Source organism: Podarcis raffonei, chromosome 14, assembly GCF_027172205.1.
Source record: "Podarcis raffonei isolate rPodRaf1 chromosome 14, rPodRaf1.pri, whole genome shotgun sequence".
Taxonomy (NCBI): Eukaryota; Metazoa; Chordata; class Lepidosauria; order Squamata; family Lacertidae; genus Podarcis; species Podarcis raffonei.
Window position 1 is genome coordinate 15,143,757 of NC_070615.1, and position 22,575 is coordinate 15,166,331.

Below are 22,575 nucleotides of genomic sequence, written 5' to 3' on the forward strand. Positions count from 1 at the left end.
CTCCAGTGGGAAGGTAAACGGCGTTTCCGTGCGCTGCTCTGGTTCGCCAGAAGCGGCTTAGTCATGCTGGCCACATGACCCGGAAGCTGTACGTCGGCTCCCTCGGCCAATAAAGCGAGATGAGCGCCGCAACCTCAGAGTCGGCCACGACTGGACCTAATGGTCAGGGGTCCCTTTAGCTCAGTTGTTTAGAGTGCGGTGCTGATAATGCCAAAATTGCAGGTTCGATTCCTGCATTGCAGGGGGGTTGGACTGAATGACCCTCTGGGTCCCTTCCAGCTCTGCAGTTCTCTGATCCTTCGTGTCGTCTAAAAAGTGGGGGACGGACGGACGGACTCGCAGCTGGTGGTCCATTTCAGCCTTGGAGGAGTGGCTCCATAGTCTTATTATTATTTATCCGATTTGTATACCCAACCTTTTATTTCGATATTTGTTGTTTTTCCGTGCTGAACCCTTGCCCTGTGTCGAGATTACTTCCCTCCCCGTCCCCTCAAACAACAAGGTTGGTGTTTCACTGTGTGAGGCGGCGGCGGGCGCACTTTTAGGGGGAATAGCAATTCCTCGCCCCTCGGCCGCCGCCGCCGCCGCCTTGACTCGAGAGGTTTCCCTCGTCGTCAAAACTGTGCATTTTATTTGGATGTTAATCGCGCGAGTCCGCGAAGGGACACGAATCGAGCCGAAACCAGCCCGAAAGCTCAGCCCCTGAGGAGACTGAGAAGAGACGATGCCCGCCTTTCCGATTTACCTCAGGCCGAGCAAGCCACGCCCACCACCGGCGAGGCCAGTTGGGGAGGGCGGGACAAGGGGCGGAACCGGAAGCTGGAGGCCGCCGGCGCGCGGAAGAAGAAACAGGATCTCCTCCTGCTGCAGCCTCAGGTGAGGGGCTGCGGGTTCTCCTTCTCCTCAGGGTCGGGCTGAGTGCGGCGCATCCCCTTTTCGGGGGTTTGGACGGGGCTGTGTGCTCCTCAAGGTTTCATTTGAGCCCATGTATTGCCACAGCGGGGCCAGCCCCTCAGCCGTGGGAAAGGGGGCGAGAGCGCCTCTGGGCATGTCGAGAGGGCCTGTGCAGCACAGGCACGCGGTACTTTGCAGAGGGAGGGGGCGGGCGGGTAGAGTTGGGGGGCGCTGAGGGGCTCCAGGAGGGGCCCCGCCACCCCCTCTCTCTGCTTACCCCGCCCCCCAAACACACACACACACACACACACTGTCTCAGGACCTCTGAGGTTTTTGGGCAGAGGTTCGACGGCCACCTGCTGTGTATGATTTAGCTGAGAATCCTGCATTGCAGGGAGTTGAACTAGATGACCCTAGAGGGGTCTCTTCCAACTGTACAGTGGTACCTCGGGTTACAGACGCTTCAGGTTACATACGCTTCAGGTTACAGACTCTGCTAACCCAGAAATAGTACCTTGGGATAAGAACTTTGCTTCAGGATGAGAACAGAAATCGTGCTCCGGTGGCGCGGCGGCAGCAGCAGGAGGCCCCATTAGCTAAAGTGGTGCTTCAGGTTAAGAACAGTTTCAGCTTAAGAACGGACCTCCGGAACAAATTATGTACTTAACCCGAGGTACCACTGTACATGTTTTATGATTCTGTGATCGCAACAAAACTGTCCTATATTTTATCAGACCATTTGGCCTGCCTAGGCCTGTGTTGTTTGACTCCCAGCTGTACTCTATAAGCCTTAAGAATCTTAGGTCTCAGAATCAAGGCAAAGTCTTTTTAACTGGCGAGATTCTAGAGATTAACTTCAGACTTCAAAACTCAGTACAGTGCTCCCTCAGGTTGAGAACTTAATTCGTTCTGGAGGTCCGTTCTTAACCTGAAACTGTTCTTAACCTGAGGTACCACTTTAGCTAATGGGGCCTCCTGCCGCTGCACGATTTCTGTTCTCATCCTGAAGCAAAGTTATTAACCCGAGGTTCTGTTTCTGGGTTAACAGAGTCTGTAACCTGAAGCATCTGTAACGTGAGGTACCACTGTACTGTTGTTATTTTTTACTTTTATATCCCAACTTTTCCCCCAGTGAGCTTGGGGTGCAGGTGTACATGGTTCTCTCTCTCATTTAACCCCCACAGCAACCCTGTGAGGTAGGTTGTTCTCCCACACAGTTCCATGGTTTAGTGCTCAGCCATCTCAGAAGCAGGTGGCTGAGCACTACGGTAATTATGGAGGAGTCTTGGAAGAGAGGGCTGTCGAAGGCTACTAGCCATGATAGCTAAGCTCTGCTTCTAGCTAGAGGCACAAATGCATCTGAATACCAGTTTTTGGAAACCACCAGAGAGGAGTGTGCTATTGTACCCAAATTCTTCTTGCTGGTTTCTCACAGGCATCTGGTTGTTCACTTTAAATACAAGATGCTGGAGTAGATGGGCCATTGGCCTGATCCAGCAGGCTCTCAGTATTTGTTTAGTATATTTGTATCTTACTTCTTGACTCAAGTTTCCAAAGCAACTAACAGCATTGAACACTGTTCAAGTGTTCCAAAAGAACACTGTTGGAACAGAATGTGAGACTTGGTGGACTTTTGACCTGATGCAGCAGTGTTTTTTTCTGTTATTACATTCACTCTCATTCACATCCACCATTGTTGAAGAAAAGTGAGTATGGATCTCTCCCTCCCTCCTCCCACCCCACTTTTGACTCATCTTCATTTATTTGAGTTGAAGCAGGTTTTCTGATCCATCTGAGTTAAGTGCAACTGCGGAACCATATATTGCAGTTCACTGTTCAGATCAATTAAGGCAGAGATGTGTAGTAAAAGATTAGAATCCACATGTTATCTACAATCATGCATTGAGAAGATGGTGAAAAGGCCACTTTCTTCCCACGCTTCTAACAGTTTTGGCAATACCTCGAGAAGATTAAAGCACGTTGGGGCAACTAATCCCAGTAATGAGGGGAATGTACTTTGAATATATTTAGAGTCATTTTCCTGGAAACAGCTGGGATTTTTCATTAGGTAGAGGATGAAAAAAATCACATATGTACTGAAGCAACCTGCACCATGTGCCTGCATAATACAGAACCCACAGAATACAAATGCCCAGTTAACAAAATGTACAGGGATAGTATTCCCCATTGTATAACTTTGAGTGAGTGAGTGTGTTGGAGGGGGGCACTAAGAATCTTAATCCAAATTACGGAGAGACTGACATTTTAAATTAACTATTTGTGATAATAGCTATATAAAGGATAAATAGCAGACTTATTGAGTAGCAGTCAACTAAGTTTTACTCAGACCAATGTCCCATGACGAAAGCCCATTAATTTCAATAGCTCTAATTAGTGTAAAAATTTAGTTGAATACCACCCATTGTTTGAAACAGAAAATTTAAGCTTAATGTTATATTTTTCATTCAGTTCTGTAATCCACTTTGTTGACAGTTTCAACCCAAAGATTTACACAGGTATTTGATTTCCAAAGGTGGTCAAAATATTTTTTTTTTCATATTTGCAGAGATTATAGAATGGCTTCCACAATTGACATCCTTCAGAATTATAATAACCTGTTTGCTCATCGCTATACTTCTGAAGACGAGGAGTATCAGAAATATGTCCAACGCCCTGCAGACCCACCTCCCATCGTTGAAGACTGGGCAAACAGGTCTGTTGAAAACATTCCCTTACCAACGCTTTGCTTTTCTGGTGGTTGTAGGAGTATGCTATGCAATAAGGAAGCACCATAAACCAAAGCAAAATGGCAAAAACCTAAATATAATTAGGCCATTAATCTATTCATTTAATTTTAATCCTGTGTCTACAGTTCTTTGGTGTCTCTCTTTTAAATGCAGACATATTAATGATTAAGAACAGAACACACAAGTCACAGGCAAAGCAACACACAACCTATTCAAATCTGTAGAAGAGGGTTTTGAGATATTAGCACAGTGAGAAACCGTAAAAGTTTTCTGCCCAGTTTGTGTTCTGTCCAGTGCTAGTGCTACTCAGAGTAGACCCATTTAAATTAATGGACTAAAGGAGCCTTGAGTCACTTCCACAACATACATTTAAAGTACTCTTATACTGTAGCACTTTAACTGTCATGGCTTCCCCCAAGGAATCCTGGGTTGTTTAGGGTGCTGGGAATTGTAGCTCTGTGAGGTGTCTCCTAATCACTCTCAAAGGCAAATTAGTGGTCCAGGTTGAATATCTCCCTGCTTGATTAGTGTTATAGCCTCTAACAAACCAGCCAGCGGAGCTATAGGCCTCCTGAGTGCTCCCCTGGTTAACATCAACAGAGTGTGTGTTTCTTGTGATGGGAGGGACGTATCTTCTCAAAAGAGTTTAATGCACAGTGGATTCAATCTGTTTAACACAACCTCTTTGATTTCACACAACCTTTCTAACACAGGGAAATATTGAGTATTCTAATAGCTATCTTGAGAATACATGCATTTCCTCTTTTATTTAGAAATTTTAGAAACGGCTTAATTAAAAAAAAGATCTCCCAGGAGGTTGAATGATGATAAATAAATAAATATGCATATATACTTGAGGGGCAAATGCTTCATTTTTATTTGTTCCAGAAATTACATAGATATGATAACATACCCTGGAGTTTGGAATAACTTCAGGTTCCATGATGGAAGAAAAGCAGGATATAAATGTGAGGAAATTAAAATAAATCAGCAAACCTCAAGATCATACAGGGAAAACCTGAACAATGTGTGAACTAAATCAAGCTTAATGCAAGATATCTAGGGGTGATTAGTAGCTTGCCAGGGGTTTAATAAACCTTCCAAGAGAGAGATGGAACTGTTCACCCTGGAAAGTGATGCCTTTCTGAAATCATGTTCAGTCATCGTGAGCACTGTTGTCTTGTCTTCAGCCATAGGGAGGTTGCCAAACATCAGACAGGCCACAGTATGTAGTTGATGAGCTATATTCAACTTGATAGGCCAAAGGTTGAATAGCTTTGATTCAGAGTTTGTCAGTGTCTGATTTTCTACAAATAGCTTATATACGTGGCTCGCCCACAATTGTGGAAATTCTTGTATGCATTGCTGAAAGCTGCAGATGGTTAAGTGCATGACATTGTGATTACTGCCTCGATCATAAGAAAAGTTTGAATTTGATATCCCACTTTATCTACCCTAAGGAGTCTCAAAGCAGCTAACATTCTCCTTTCCCTTCCTCCCCCACAACAAACACTCTGTGAGGTGAGTGGGGCTGAGAGACTTCAGAGAAGTGCGACTAGCCCAAGGTCACCCAGCAGCTGCATGTGGAGGAGCGGGGAATCGAACCCGGTTCACCAGATTACGAGTCCACCACTCTAACCACTACACCACACTGGCTCTCAAAGAAGAGCTGCTCTCAGTGTATCCTTGATGTATGAAACAAATCTCACTGGCAAATCCAGTTTGTAAACAACTTTAATCCACAAACTTCCACAGATAATGTAATTTAGGAGAGACTTTTTTTTTTAAACTTCCAGAGAACCCACCGTGCCTTCTGTATCTGAGATACTTCAGAATTATGAAAAGATGTTTGCAAATCGATTTTCTTCAGAAGATGAAGAATATCAGAAATACGTCCAGCGTACTGCAGATCTACCTCCTCTAGTAGAGGACTGGAGAAATAGATCAGGTGGCAACCAGCGATACAGAGACAGGTATTTCTCTTATTTATTGGCTCTGTATAAATGTTAGCCTCTCCACTGATGCTCTCAGCAGCCACCATTTTTACTGTAAGAAACTAAAGCACAAGAGAATGACATCTAGCCTCCAATGCAAAACACAGAAGAGCAAGTTGGGGAAGGACAAAAGGAGAAATTGTGTGAACAGCTACCCATCAAATATGGTGGAGAGATAAAATTCAGTTCATGTACAATGGTAAGCCACCCAAAGTGGCTGGGGCAACCCAGTCAGATGGGCAGCACAACAACAACAACAACAACAATCAATAATAATACCACCTCCCAGGTCCCTCAAAGGAAGTGTGATTAGGCACTACCACAATAACAACTCAATTGCTAATATTCTTTTACATGAGCGTGACTTTGGATTGTTTACAGTGATTTGATTGCTATGAGCAGAGGTTATTTCCCCACATCATTGGGCATGTTGGCTAAGAGGCCAGATTCATGTTATAAGTTGTTCGATACTTTTTTGAGCCACTGAGGAAGACTTGTAGGGTAGAAACAAGTTTAGGTTTTGGTATATGCTATAATTTGTCACACAAGGTTTTTGACCACATATACAGACAGATTATTTTAATGTGTTTTTGTGCTAAAGCGTTTATGTTTTTCCCTTCCTAAGATTTGAGTAGTAGCTGTTGCCATGGGGCTGTACCCAATGCTAGTCCTACTCGGAGTAGACATGTTGAAGTTAATCATCATTACTATCTTAGGTTCCTTATTTTCAAGGGGTCTGCTTTTGAGAAGGTCTAGCATTGGGTGCCTCCCACTGTGTGGAATTCAGCATCGCACTCTTCCAATAATCCTTCTGTATAAGCACTCTTCCAATAATCCTTCTGTATAAGCATGCCAGGTTGCCAGATGCAACAATGCCCCTTCTCCCCCACTCCATGGGTTTTTCTAGAGATTTCTCCTGACCTCCTCTCTTTGCGGAGCTAATGGTTAGGTGAACCCCACCCCTTGTTTTTACTTTTGCCCAGCATACTTTTACTGTAAGGCAATTATGCTGGTGATGGGCCCGGATCCTCCTTTATAATCTCTGTAAAACAAGATGGTTACCTTTTGGTTGGCAACTGAGGACCATATAGTAAAAAGGTAAAGGACCCCTGGACAGTTAAGTCCAGTCAAAGGCGACTATGGGATTGTGGCGCTCATCTCACTTTCAGGCCAAGGGAGCCGGTGTTTGTCCACAGACAGCTTTCTGGGTCATGTCGCCAGCAGGACTAAATTGCTTCTTGCGCAACGGAACACCGTGACGGAAATCAGAGCGCATGGAGATGCCATTTACTTTCCTGCCTTTGATTGGACTTAACCATCCAGGGGTCCTTTACCTTACGTGGATCATATAGTATCCCTGATGGAGCTATCAGTTGCTGATGCTTTGGGTTAATTTTCTTTCTCTCTCCCCTCTCCCTTTTGCCAAGCCAGTAGCCACAGGGGTGGGGAATCTAGGCACTCTGCTTAAGCAACAGAGCCAGGGGTTTTAAATTCTGTGTGGAGCTGAATCAAAGTGCTGCTTATGCCAAAAGGAATGAACTGAAACTCTTGAAACAAATTGCCCTTGGGAACAGTTGCTTCCTTAGGCATGAAGTGATTTTTTTTTTCCCATGGCAAAGAAAAGAGATCCAGGCTTCACCTTGTCAGCCAAATAGCCTTTCTTCTGTGACATAATTATTAGCAGAAAAATGACTTTGCCAATCAGCCGGCTAAATATTTATATTTATTTTGGCCTTTTATTTTATAACATAAAATAAAATTCATTTGCATTCTTAGATAACATATCTCGCTGTGCGTGGTCTGATCTACGTTTCTTATGATTCTTTGTGACAAATGTATACTTCAGCCCCACTACAAGACACTTGGGATTTTCTACCTACTGAAAATATTCTGAGTCATATACTCCAGGCTGTACATACTGTGCTTCCTTAGTTTTAACTTAATCTTGGCTGCTGACACTAGGGAAACAAGAAAGGACATTGTGCATTAGATTTACTTGGTGCTTCTTGTGCTGCATTTCATAGTATTTGGGCCATGCGAGTGAGACAGTTTAGCTGTTGCTTGGATGTAACATTCTGAAACAAGAAACTTTAGCCCAGGGCTGTAGTCAAGTCCTACTCATAGTAGACCCATTAGCATGAATGGACATGACCACTGTAAATCTAATACTTTCACTGGGTCTACTCTGTAAGCCAAAACCTGGAGAGCCAAAGGCTCCCCATCCCAGGTTCAAATACAAAATTATTATTATTATTATTATTATTATTATTATTATTATTATTATTTATTGCTTACACCCCGCCCCTCTGGCTGGGCCTCCCCAGCCACTCCAACAGAATATTCCAACAGAATATTAAAAACACAATAAACATCAAACATTAAAAACTTCCCTAAACAGGACTGTTTCAAATACAAAATCTGCAAATCAGGAAGAGTGTAAATATGCACATTTGAGAAATGAGAAAACTGGTTCTTTGTTTACAAGGAAAAGCTTCTTTTAACTCTGTGCATCTGGCAGAAGGCAATGATTCAGATTAGATATTAAATCTAACATGCTTGTGTTCAGATTTAAAAAAAAAAAATTAACCAAGTGCTTCTGTAAGAGAAACGTAAGTCTTTATACTTCAATTTTCAAATTGGATTTTTTTTTTTTTAAGTGGCTGTATCCAATGTTCTCTGTTCACTTAACACAAATACAAGTTTAAATATTACGCAACAGAGGACTCCAGTGCAGTAGTTGCACTAACAGAAACCTGCTGTGCAACAGATTGCTGGTAACTTTGTCGCGCAAAAAGATTGAGCAATCTTCTTACGCATTCTCCCGTGCAACAACTTCCTGCTGGCAGACAACATCTTGCCAGCAGAATCTGTATTGTGCTAACTGACTTGAACATACCGCCATGTTGGATACAACCCAATATACTTTATCCACCCTACTGAGACAGTGTATGTTGATGCAATTTGAAAATAAATATTGTTAAAATGCATACCATTTGCTTCCTTCTACAGATTCAGAGACAGCAGACAATTCAGAGGCAGAGGGGACAGATACGACCGGCAAGGAGGCTATAGATACGGTCAATGGCAAGAGAGAAGCTGGGGAAATAACTACCAGCAGCACAGACAAGGACAGTCTTCCTACTCGTATCATGGGCGACCGTCCCACTATGGCTATAGTTCTTATTCCCAGGGGTCACAGTATGGCCATTACTAGTATTGTCTCCATTCTGTCAGACATTGCTTTATTCCGTTTTACATTTTTTTAGGGAAAAGTGGTGGTGTTGGTGCTTTAAAACAAATCTTGTTGATGTATTTTGGCAGTACTCACTTAACAAAGGAACCAGAGATAGGCTTGATGAATAAGCCATTTGCCTGTGCATGCAGCCCTTTCTGTTCCTTTGTGTGAGCTGCAATTAAAATAGTAAGTCTAACCATAGTCACCCGAAGTGGGGAAATGCAGTTACCACCTTCAAGACAAGACCTTAAAACCGTAGTGTGAAGCTGGTTTAAGAACCTGGCTAGCTCCAAAGCTGGTAACCGTAGTCTCCTGGTTTGGATGAAATAGGAAGCAGTTGGTTAATTAGAAAGTTTCTGGTTTAATTGCCGCTTCAGTGAAGGAGCTGAATGCGTGGGCAAAACCTTATTCACATCTCCGCTTATTAAGTCAAGATACCATCATCCCAATATGGCCACCGTGAAACTGATGTTCAAATGCTAAAGGGTAAACTTGTTACCTTACATTCCCTTTCCCCTTCAACGTATTGCCTATACAAATATGTAATAATTTGGGGGTGAAAAGGAATTGCTTTGCATCAGAAGAATTTGGCAGCGACCCTCAGCAAAAAGGGCTGTTCTTCCTGAAATTCTGACTCGTACTATTTCATTGCGAATGGGTAGAAAAACGATTAACATTCACAATGCATCATGGCAGACAAATGTGCAGGTTGCAGGGAGTGGGGCTGGCTGTTGATAATAAGCAGGTTTAGCAGTTTTCATTTTGATTACTCTGAAACTTTTTTTTAGCCCCTTTAGCGCCGTTGGTTTAATTTTCTTTTTAACTCACTAATAACTGATGAGCAAAGATGTCAAAATAAGCAGGAAATGTAAAAGATGCAGTACTTGGGTTTGCTTGCTTTTTAGAAACTTCCCCACAAGATTCATCATGATTAAATGGTGTCCTCTTGAATATGTTTTTCCTGCCATTCATCTGATCATTTCTCACGTTAAATTGACTGTTGTGATTGTACACTGTGGAATAAAATCCAGTGGCTTAATGAAAATTCTGGACATGCATGTGAATGTTTCGTTTCAAGGGAAGGAGAGCACCTAGGGCAGATGTGGAAAACCTCTGGCGCTCCTGATGTTGCCAAACTACAGCTTCTATAGCCATTGGCTATGCTAGCTGGGGGCTGAGGGGAGTTGTAGAGCAGCAACCTATGGAGAACCAAGCACAGGAAACTATGAGTATTTATTGCATTTATATCTCACCTTTCCATTCAAGGAACTCAAAGTGGCCTACATAGTTCTCCCCCTCCTCATTTAGTCCCCACAACTACTCTGTGAGGTAGGTTAGGCTGAGAGGCAGCGACTGGCCCAAGGTCAGTTATTATAGATAGATGATAGACAGATAGACAGACAGATAGATAGAGTTTTCAGTGCAGGATTACAACATAAAATACAAATAAAATGAAACAATCAGAAAACCAACACAAAGAGTAAAAAAGAAATAAAAGAAAAACAACTATAACAAAACATAACCAGACATGTATACATACATTTTGACTTCCTTCCATCCTTTAGCGACTTCCAATTTTCAATTTTTCATTGTGTTTTTTATATATATGAATATATATGTATATATATATATGTGTGTGTGTGTGTATATATGTATATATATGTGTACACACACACACACACACTTATTACTTCCGGTTTTATGCCTTTATTTCCTTTCCTCAAGCCTACAAACTTCATTCCTCCATCTCGATATATTTATTCCAGAACAATGTTTTTTCATATACTCTTTGACACAGTGGCCCAAGGTCAGATATGTGACTCATGCACCAAGGCTCCTCTCAAGAATATGAGAAATCCACAAGAAAGTCTAGAACAACCCTTTGAGGAGAGGAGGGCAGCACTCCAGACATAGGACAAGTGTGCCTTCTGATGTGGATAACAATTTCCAGAGGAGTAGCTTTATTGTAGAGCCTTGCAGTACCTGAAAACCTAACAGATTTATTGTGCCAATACCTTTTTCCATCCAGGAAGACTTATGCCACAACAGATCTGTTAAATTTAAGGTGTCACAAGTTTATGTTTATTTATTTATTTTAGAACAGCTTGTTTCTGTTTGATTTTCCAAAATTCATTATATGTCTTTCCAAAGTGAGACGAGGGCTGCGTTAGTTTTAAACCTTTTTAAGGGGTGGGGGAGTAGATGAAGGACACTTGGCCTCACTCCTCTCCATTCCAATTACAGTGGCTATTTAATTAAAATAGTGTCTTCTTCTTTACAGAAATAATCTGTGGTTGTCTTGGCAACCTTTCTTTGGCTCCTGGTAATCTTGCACGCAAGAAGAAGCGTGTACAATGTGCCACAGATTGCTTAACCTATTATCTCCTCCAGCGTTTTGGGGCACAGCCTTGTGTACAGGCCAAGGTGAAGTAGATTAAAAACTTGAAACATGGGGGGAGGGCTTAAGAATTCTCAGTGAAGCTTCCCAGAATGGGCCTAGCAGCGCTGTCTCAGGCCTAAGTGTGACGAAAGGTTGTGTCGAGGCTCACTTAAGGAGTTAAAACCAAAGCGCCAAAGAGTAAAGGTAAAGGGACCCCTGACCATTAGGTCCAGTCGTGGCCGACTCTGGGGTTGGGGCGCTCATCTCGCTTTATTGGCCGAGGGAGCCAGCATTTGTCCGCAGACAGCTTCCGGGTCATGTGGCCAGCATGACTAAGCCGCTTCTGGCGAACCAGAGCAGCGCACGGAAACACCGTTTCCCTTCCTGCCGGAGCGGTACCTATTTATCTACTTGCACTTTGACGTGCTTTCGAACTGCTAGGTTGGCAGGAGCAGGGACCAAGCAACGGGAGCTCACCCCATCGCGGGGATTCGAACTGCCAACCTTCCGATCGGCAAGCCCAAGGCTCTGTGGTTTAACCCACAGCGCCACCCGCGTCCCTTTGCCAAAGAGTAGGGGCTGGCAAACTTTTAAGGCCTTTGGATCTTTGAGTGAGTGCTGTCGGTGCCACTCTGCATAATTGCTTCTCCCCCTATATATTCAGAGAGGGAGAGTGCAGACATTTCACTTATCCAACGGAGCTGGTTTGGATCGAATAGAAATAATATTGAGCCTTGAAAGGTGTAGAAAACTGCACTTTTCAAGGAGAAAAAGGTCACCACTGTTGGGTTTTTTTGGGGGGGGTGGCGGCTCCCTGAATGCCAGGGCACTTAGAGAGTAAGAACACATGGACCCTTTCCCTTATTCCTTGTCCTTTTACTGTTGGCTATTTGCAGATTACTTGCTCTGCAGAAGGCGTATTGGGGAGACCACACATTACAAGGAACGCAAAAAAACTTTAGCTAGGTTTTAATAACAAAAACTCCTTTTACATTAATTATAATATATCAATAAGCATGACCCATCCACCGACCCAACCACGAGGGTACTGAGAGAGCTAGCTGCTGCTGCTCTTTATATACTATACCCAACAGCTTAATTACCAGACCTTAACAGCACCTGCTATACTGCTAAAACTAGGTCATGTTATTTGCTTTGGCCCTTAAAGAAACACACATCTTGTGGAACAATAATGAACCTTCAAATTTAAAGAAACCATTCAACAAGCCCCCACATCCCCTTCCTCCCGGTTTTGACACTAGCCCTCAGTCAGGAGAGCAGGAGACCCTTAATCTCAGGGCTGTGGCTTCAAGCCCCACATCAGGTGAAAAGGGGGGTTGGGTGAGATGACCCTTATGGTCCCATCCAACTTCTATGTTTTGGTGCTCCTGCAAAGCTGGTGGCCATCATTGCCGTTTGTGGGAGCTAATTCCATAGTTTAACTCTGCACTGTGGGAAGAAGGACGTTCTTTTCGTGATATGTGAGATGAGGGGGGAATTCTCTTCATTCACTTCCTCCATGCCACGCATAATTTTGTATACCTCCACCATGACTCCTTGTCCTTGCCTTTTCTCTAAACTAAAAAGCTCTACCCCTTTTGTTATGTACTGAAGTTTTCACCCTGGGCCAGCAGGGGGAATACTGTAGATAGTTTTCACTCAGGTCCACATATGCAAATAAGGGATTGAAAGTGACGTTCAGTGATTGGATAGTTACAGAAAGTGGTTACTGTTGCGTTGCAGTGGAGCTCTGTATAAGCAGGCTGGCTGAACCCTTCAGTTCAGTTCTGTTCTGGCCTGTGAATAAACAAGAGCTGTTTGAAGAATCGCTGGGTCGTCAGATATGTTCACCCACAACTTAACACCTTTGATCATTGGCTGGGGAAACCCAGCCAGATGGGCAGGGTATAAATAATAAAATTATTGTTGTTATTTTGGTTGCCCTTTTCTGAACCTTTTCCAGCTCTACCTTATCCTTTTCGAGGTGAGGTTGTGGGAACCAGGCCGTTATTGTAAACTCAAGCGAAGGAACCTGGCTGACAACAGATGAGTTACTTAAGTCGCAGGGGTAAGAGGCAGAAATCCTTCGGTTTTACCATTCAGCTGATAAGCTCCTCTTGCGGGAAGGAGGAGGCCATTTCATGCCATTTTCTTAAAAGTTCCCCAGCAGGATGCGTAAAGAGCTCAGCTGGCCCCGAAATAAATACCAAGATGCCCTGCTGTGAAGCCACGTCATGAATGACAGGGGCACACCTCTGTATAAACAAAACAGAGATGAGAAATGGTAAAAGGGTGACTAGAATTGAGTTTCCTCTGTTCCTCGGGATTTTATTTTCTTTCTTTTTTTAGATAGGAACACAGAAAGCTGCCTTCTGCTGAGTCAGAACATCAGTCCATTAATGTGTGAAGTAGGAGTTGGAATCTAGCACAGTGATTGGTTAATTTTGTTGTTACCACCTCCGATGGCAGCCTCATTTCCTTTCCCAGTGATTTTCTTGAGTCAAAATGAGAATACAGTGGTACCTCGGGTTATATATGCTTCAGGTTACATACGCTTCAGGTTACAGACTCTGCTAACCCAGAAATAGTACCTTGGGTACTTTGCTTCAGGATGAGAACAGAAATTGTGCTCCGACGGCGCAGCAGCAGCAGGAGGCCCCATTAGCTAAAGTGGTGCTTCAGGTTAAGAACAGTTTCAGGTGAAGAACGGACCTCTGGAACGAATTAAGTACTTAAACTGAGGTACCACTGTACCCCTAAACATTTTTTAGGGAAAAAAAGCACTGGTTCTGACATGTCGTCCCTTTCTGAATATTTGGGTAGATGACAAGAAGGAGGAGGAGGAGGAGGAGGAGGAGGAGGAGGAGGAGGAGGAGGAGGAGGAGAACAACTACATGACTACCCCCAAGGGTCAGGGACCTGTGGTCCATGCAGACAACATTCAGCTAGCTCAGGCATGGCCAAACTCGGCCCTCCAGATGTTTTGGGACTACAACTCGCATCATCCCTAGCTAACAGGACCAGTGGTTGGGGATGATGGGAATTGTAGTCCCAAAAACATCTGGAGGGCCAAGTTTGGCCATGCCTGAGCTAGCTGAATGTTGTCTGCATGGATCTTCAGAGGCTCTCCAAGGTTTCAGATGGTGGATATTCTCAGCCTTACCAGGAGAAGACAGGGTTTGAACCAAAGACCGTATACATGCAAAGCAGATGGTCTGCTGCCAAGCTGCATCCCTTCCCTTGCAGCTGGAAGAGAGATGCAGAAGCTGAGAAGTCTTCACTTGTTAAGAATTCATCCTTCTTTCCCCCCCCTCCCCGCCAACTGTCAGTATTAATAGTTTTCCTCGCCTCGGTTGATAATTGTTTCCAGGGAGGCTGCTGTGTTTGTATGCGGCAGCAAAAACAAGAAAGAGGCTTCTGGCACCTTAATGACAGATAAATGATGGCTTCAGCTTTCATGGACTAGAGTCTTGTCCACATATGTATAAAGTGTTCTCCTGAATTGGCAGATTTTATACAGGGGTGCAGGTGGGAGTTGAACGCTGCAGCCTGCAAGGTCAAATGGCAACGAAGGCGAAAGTGCAGTATCTGATAGGTCTTTACAGAGAATTGTCACAGGCTGGACTTTTTGTAGCGTGTTGCCATTTGACCTCGCAGTTTACAATACACACCTCCCTCTGTGTGTGGGGTGGTTGGTGGTATGTGTATATATTTTCTTCTTCTTCTTCTTCTTCTTCTATTATTATTATTATTATTATTATTATTATTATTATTATTATTATTAATTACATGCCCTTCACTCTAAGGTCCCAGAGTGGATTACAGCATTACAAGAACATTACAAACACTATTTAAAACAGGTTAAAACAATTATACAAATAAAGTAAAGGTAAAGGGACCCCTGACCATTAGGTCCAGTCGTGGCCGACTCTGGGGTTGCGGCGCGCATCTCGCTTTATTGGCCGAGGGAACCGGCGTATAGCTTCCGGGTCATGTGGCCAGCATGACTAAGCCACTTCTAGCGAACCAGAGCAGCGCACAGAAACGCCATTTACCTTCCCGTCGGAGTGGTACCTATTTATCTACTTGCACTTTGACGTGCTTTTGAACTGCTAGGTGGGCAGGAGCTGGGACCGAACAACAGGAGCTCACCCCGTTGCGGGGATTCGATAATTATACAAATAAGGTGGGTCCTAAAAACTATATTTTTTAATCTACATCTATACACACACACACACACTATCTAGCTACCAACAGAGGATATCACTTCATGCATCTAGTGGTAGACTCTAGTCCATTAAAGTTTTTGCCATAATAGATATTTGAATAAATTGTGGGATTCAAACATAGGAATCTGCCTTCAACTGAGTCAGGCCATTGGTCCATCTAGCTCAGTATTGTCTACACCGGCTGGCAGTAGTTCTCTGGCATCTCAGACAGGGAATGTTCCCCAGGCCTGCCTGGAGATGCCAGGGATTGTACCCAGGTCCTTCTGTGTACAAAGCAGTTGTTCTACCACTGAGCTATGGCCCTTCATTCCAGCTGGTGGTCACATAAACCTGCTGGTTTGAGAAGGCAACGCTTGCTCTCTTGCTCTCTTTTCACCTGAAATAATAATAATAATAATAATAATAATAATAATAATAATAATAATAATAATTATTTATACCCCACCCATCTGGCTGGGCTTCCCCAGCCACTCTGGGCGGCTTCCAACAAAATAGTAAAATACCGTAATACATCAAACATTAAAAGCTTCCCTAAACAGGGCTGCCTTCAGATGCCTTCTAAAAGTCTGGTCGTTGTTGTTCTCTTTGATATCTGGTGGGAGGGCATTCCACAGGGCAGGCGCCACTAGCGAGAAGGCCCTCTCCCTGGTTCCCTGTAACTAGGCTTCTTGCAGCGAGGGAACCGCCAGAAGGCCCTCAGCGCTGGACCTCAGTGTCCGGGCAGAACGATGGGGGTGGAGACGCTCCTTCAGCTATACTGGACCGAGGCCATTTAGGGCCTTAATGGTCAGCACCAACACTTTGAATTGTGCTCGGAAACGTACTGGGAGCCAATGTAGGTCTTTCAAGACCGGTGTTATGTGGTCTTGCCAGCCGCATAAACTCTTTCTTTGAGCATCCCTAGTGTGAAGAAGCCACTTGGCTCATGCCTGCCTCCTCTGGGGCAAGCACAACCTCTGCTTACCTAAGAGTTGGCAATCCCCAAGCTATATGGAAGTCATAAATGGCGCCAAGGCAACAAAGCACACTGATAAATGCTGTGTTTGCAGAATGAATTCATCACCATGATATTTAGTAGAGCAACGCTCCACCCACCATCCCTGATCATTAGCCATGCTGACTAGGGCTGGTGCAAGTCGTGAGGCAACGCCTTGAATCCTCTGGTAGTCAAATGGCTTGGCTCCTGAATAAATCGGCTCCTGAATGCCGCAAACCCGGAAGTGAGTGTTCCGGTTTGCGAACGTTTTTCGGAAGCTGAACGTCTGACGTGGCTTCCACGGCTTCCAATGGAGTGCAGGAAGCTCCTGCAGCCAATCGGAAGCCGCGTCTTGGTTTTTGAACCGTTTCGGGAGTCAAACGGATTCCTGGAACGGATTAAGTTCGAGAACCAAGGTACCACTGTATACATTTAAACCACCATGATACCACAGTTATTCTGGGAGCTGTAGTTTGTTAAGGGCGCTGAGAGTGGTTAGGAGGCCCCATTCTCCTCCCAGAGCTACAATTTCCAAAAGCCCTGTGAAGAATTGAAAACTGTAGCTCCGAGGTCTCTTCACAACTCTCAGCACCCTTAACAAACTACAGTTCCCAGAATTCTTTGGGGGGCAAGCCCTGCCTGTGCTTTAAATGTATGGTGTGAATGTGTCAGAGACGGGCAGCAATGCAAAAGGGGAAAGTGGAATATCTTCGAAATAAATTGTCAGGTGGTCACAATTCAAGAATGAATTGAGCGGCTTTTGATGTTTTAGGATCAGGCTTGAATATGCAAGAGTCCAATATGGTAAAGTTGATGGGCTGGGAAGACAGGGGACATTTGGCAGTTTATGATGGAGAGTGAATTTTGTTCGCACACAAACTTAGGAAATGAGTGATGCATTTTTCAGGAAAGACGAGTATTTGCCTGAAGATTTCTGGAAATAATGGTCCCAGCATCTGCAGCTGTGATCTCAAGAATTAGTAAATTCTTGCCGTTTTATCATTGCTGTCAGGGGCATGAACTTCATAAGGATAGTTGTCACAAGGCTATGAACAAAGATATCCTGTTCACCTTCCTCTGGGCCAAACCTATCTATTTGTCAAAGGGAAGAAAAGATGTAGATAAACATGTCTTGAAGGTCATCCATTTATACTTGTCAAATTAATAACATGTTGCTGCTATCTGTCAAAAGATTTCTTACAGCCTCCAACAGGAGATTATTTATTGTTTTATTCTTGGTTATCTGAAATATATATATATATATATATATATATTAGTTTTTTAACATATCATTTTCAACAGTAATGAAACATACTTTTACATCTTATTCAATTTTTTTTACTTCCATCAATCCTGTCTGAAAATTTTCCAATCTAATCTCTTAGTATGCATTTCTTATCTTCCCTATTACATTTCAAACTCATAACCAATATCTCTATCTTTTTCTACTTTGTAACACTTCATATATTTCTTACAAAACTTCTTGTTGTCCTACTAGTGTAATTTGCTGATTACAGTTGCTCTTCAAATAATTCATATACCGTATTTTTCGCCCTATAGGACGCACTTTTTCCCCTCCAAAAATGAAGGGGAAATGTGTGTGCGTCCTATGGGGCGAATGCAGGCTTTCGCTGAAGCCTGGAGAGCGAGAGGGGTCGGTGCGCCGGAAGTCGCGCCGGTCTCCCAAGGGTTGCGCAGAGCTGCCTGCATTCCGAAGCCTGGGGCGCGCTGAAGAGTGTGCCCGAGCTTCGCGCAGCTCTCCACAAGCCTGGGGAGACTGGCGCGACTTCCCACCAGTCTCCCTAGGCTTGCGGATAGCAGGCTGTTCTCGGGGCTGGGGTCGGGGGAAGCTCGGGCTTCCCCCGCGCCAGCCCCGCACCTGGGGGGGGGGGAATATTTTTTTTTCTTTATTCCCCCCCCCAAAAAAAACTAGGTGCATCCTATGGGGCGGTGTGCCCTATGGGGCCAAAAATACAGTACTTCTTCCAATCTTCTGTAAATCTCTGGTCCCGCAGGTTTCAAATCCTTCCTGTCATTTTGTCCAATTCTGCATAGTCCATTAATTTCGTCTGCCATTCTTCTTTCGTTGGAATTTCTTCCTGTTTCTATTTCTGGGCTAACAATACTCTTGCCGAATATCTGAAATCCTTTTAAAGGAAGGATGAACTTGCTCATTGCTTTTTCTGGAATATGTTCCAGAGATTCCAAAACATGGATAGATGGGGGTCTTATAGCTCTTCAAAATGTCCTAGCAGTATTCCAGTATTACATTTTGCACCCCAACTTTCCTCCAAGGAGCTCAAAGTGATGTATGTAGTTTCCCCCGCTTTATCCCCTCACGACAACCCTGCGAGATAGGCTAGGGCAAGAGTTTGAGACTGGCCCAAGGTCACCCAGCAAGCTTCATGGCTAAGCAGGGTTTTGAAGCCCAGTCTCACAGGGCCTGATCCAACAACTAGCATAATAAAAATAATAAAAACAAATACAGTGGTACATCGGGTTACATACGCTTCAGGTTACATACGCTTCAGGTTACAGACTCCACTAACCCAGAAATAGTACCTCGGGTTAAGAACTTTGCTTCAGGATGAGAGCAGAAATTGTGCTCCGGCAGCGTGGCGGCAGCGGGAGGCCCCATTAGCTAAAGTGGTGCTTCGGGTTAAGAACAGTTTCAGGTTAAGAACGGACCTCCGGAACGAATTAAGTACTTAACCCGAGGTACCACTGTAATGAATAAAGCAATGAATTGCTTCAGAAGCGAAAGAGAGCTTATTAAGGGCATGCGTAGCTTTGCCTTCCTCTAAACTTACTCAGTACAAGAGATTATATCCTTTGATGCTCACAACTGCCCGAAGAGGTAGGCACAGAGAAATGGCGACTGGCCCTGGTACACCTCATGGCCGAGAGGCAGAAATGGAGCCCTGGTCTCTTCCACCCTCCAGTTCTGTCCAATAGCCTTAACACTGTGCTTCTTCGTTCTTAGTGAAAGACTCTGAAATGGGAAAAAATGGGAAATCCTGCTTTTTTCTTTTTAAAAAAGAATATAAATACAGGGGCTAGGGTGGGGGCGTTGAGACAAAGTCCTGGAGTTGGACTTGTCTACTGTCTATAATTATATGCAAATCAGAGCTAAAATAGGATAATCATGCAGAGTGCACTTGCACGAGCTGTTTTTTGGACGTCAGTGGCAGATTGAAGTCCCCAGCTCTAACCTGCCTTGGCTGAGCTGAAAAAGCATATTGTTGCAGCCTTGGCTTCCTGCAGAAATCAGCCATTACTCTCTGACCCTCTGCTTTCTGGTTTTTCTCCAGCTTCTCGCTTGCAGAACCACAAACTCTGCCCTGAAACCCCTGCTTTGTCCTACTAACTTTCTCAGAGAGGGAGAAGGGCCCCCACACATTTGTCATCGAACACAGAACCCCCTTTCCTCTGTTTTCTCCCCCCCCCAATTTTTTTATTAAATTTTCCACAATTATAACACATATAACCTAACAAAAAAGAGAAAGAAAAAAACATACCAAAGGAAAAAACCAGTACAATACATTACAAGAAAAAACATGACCAGAACCACGACATAAAGAAATAATCTTAATCCCTTAAAACCCAACCTTGTTTACATATTAATTGACTTCCTCTAATCCTTCCCTTCTGAATTTCCTTGTATCTGTATGTAACAGCTTTCCAGTATCATTCTTAAACAAAGATGTTTCCAGTTATTATCTAACTTATTCACTTTTCTTACTATTCTGAACCCCATTTATTGAATAAATCCTAATCTAATCCTAGGCCTCTTTGGTACTTTCAAGTGATTTCTAATTTTTAATGTTACAATATTTGTTCAAATAGTCCTTAAATTTCTTCCAATCTTCTTGGTATTCCTCTTCTTTTTGGTCACGGATTCCTCCCGTCAGGTCAGCTAGCTCCGAAACCTTTCCTCTGTTCTCTTAAAAACCCATTACCTTTCCTCCTTTCCCCAGGTGACCACCTCGCGAGGAAGCAAGGCTGGCAGTGGTGGCTGGTGCCCATTGGCAAAATAATAATAATAATAATAATAATAATAATAATAATAATAATAATAATAATAATAATTATTTATACCCCGCCCACCTGGCTGGGCTTCCCCAGCCACTCTGGGCAGCTTCCAAAAGAATATTAAAATACTGTGATACATCAAATACATCAATAGAAGGGTGGAAGTCAGGGAGATCAACAGATGAACAGGCTGTCCTGTTTTAAGGAAGGAAGCAGGGAGGTGGGGGCTGGCTGAGAGCAAACAGGTTGGTGGGGCAGCACCACATTTGTCCCAATGGTCCGGCCTCCGATGCATCTTGGTTAAGGGGTGGGTGGGTGAGAGAATCTACTTTTAACAAAATTAAAGGTGAATTGGCTCCAGGAGATAGAGAAGAAGAAAGTGTTGAAATGAAGAAAGGGGGACACTCTTTTCCCCTGTTTCTAGGAACAACATGCAAGAGTGCATTTTAATAAGCTGTTCCCCGAGCCAAGAAAGTGGCGTGAACAATAAGACAGATGAAATAAAACGGAGGCAAAATAAAACCCCATTTCAAAGCCCAAACGGGTGACGAGAGTTGGAAGCAAGAAGAACTGGCGTCATTTTTTCCCCTTGGCACAAAACCCAGTCCAGATTGCATGTGTTTGTCATGAATGTTCTTGGGAAGATCAGAGATTTCTCAGTCTCTCCTCATAACTCTGGAATCAAAGCTGCTCTTCAAAGCACAGTGCCACCACTAATAATTATGATAACGTACACTTTTACATTGGAGGTCTCAATTGTTTCATATAGACTACAGTAGCAAGCTTTATAATAGCATAATGTTTCCAAATGGTTAGTGTTTTATTTTGCCTGTATTCTCCAACATGCTCTGGGCATAATAATAATAATAATAATAATAATAATAATAATAATAATAATAATAATAGTTTTTATTTATACCCCACCCTCCCCAGCCAAGGCCAGGCTCAGGGCGGCTTAATGCATTAGTTGTTGATTTATTCTGCTTTGTTAAGCTGTTCTGCAACACACTGGTGCAGTATAGTGGTTAGAATTTTGGGTTAGGACCTGGGAGACCAGGATTCAAATTCCCGCTCAGGCATGAAGCCTTGGGCCAGTCACTATCTCTCAGCCTAACCTACCAACCCCAAGGGGCTGTTGTGAGAATAAAATGGGGAGCGAACCATGCATGCCCTTTTGAACACCTGGGAGGAAAAGTGGGATATAAATATAATAATAAATAACAACAACAACAACAATACTTTTAACAAATGTTTTCTCAATGCTCCCACAGTACTGCTGTCTAGGAGGGCTGTAGCACAATAAAAGCGGGACGGTAAAAAAAAATCCCTGAACATTTGTGGCATGAAAAGTTATGCAATATCATCAAGAAGCTGCAGAATAATACACACTGATTGGAAAACAAAGGGTGTGACTGGCTTGAAAACATAGCAGGTTCAAATAATATTGAAAGCAGGATCGCGTACCTCGATACCATTACAAGCACAAATAATCAAGAATGCATAGTGCGCCAGGAGGCACCCTTAATTTTTCAGCTCAAGATTTGAGTCAGGGACCCCCTGGATCACAATGGCTCACAGTTCTAGCTACCATGCTCACTGGAGCCCTGTTCTCCTTGCCACCATCTTAGTCCTACGTTTCTATTTATCATGTCCAAAGCACAGCCACATGGGGCCATATCTCATGATACACCTGTGCCTGCTTTGTTGCTAGGATGGAAACTCTGTGGGGGAGATGGGAATGATGGGAATAAACTCTTCTTCCCCAAGGGAAAATCTCTCGTAAACATCCTGATGTAATAATAGCCTCTGGGGAACACCTGTACTCTAGTCATCAAAATAGATTGGGAAACTTGTGGTTGTTAGAAGTCACAAATCGAATCACCTGCACAGAAAACATTGCCACACAGGAATTTCCAAGCACCTCATGTAAATTATTACACAAGCCTTTTCCTTATAGGACAACCACATTTGCTAGGGTTCTGCACCACATTTGGACGAAATCCAAGACAAACTGGGTCGAGATGGGTTGAGATAGCCACGAATGGCTTTGGGTCAGATGGCTCAGAGCAAATCAGGGCTGTCAGGTAA

At 43.7% G+C, this 22,575-nt stretch overlaps 1 protein-coding gene across 1 annotated transcript; it reads left to right on the top strand.

Moving 5' to 3' along the window:
• The first annotated feature begins 709 nt into the window (after positions 1–709).
• Positions 710–9,915, top strand: RAMAC (RNA guanine-7 methyltransferase activating subunit). The gene is made up of 4 exons (XM_053365143.1): positions 710–876; positions 3,461–3,607; positions 5,438–5,614; positions 8,645–9,915. Exons 1-4 carry the CDS (start codon positions 725–727, stop codon positions 8,847–8,849), a joined length of 681 nt encoding a protein of 226 aa, XP_053221118.1. The 5' UTR covers positions 710–724; the 3' UTR covers positions 8,850–9,915.
• The last annotated feature ends 12,660 nt before the right edge of the window (positions 9,916–22,575 follow it).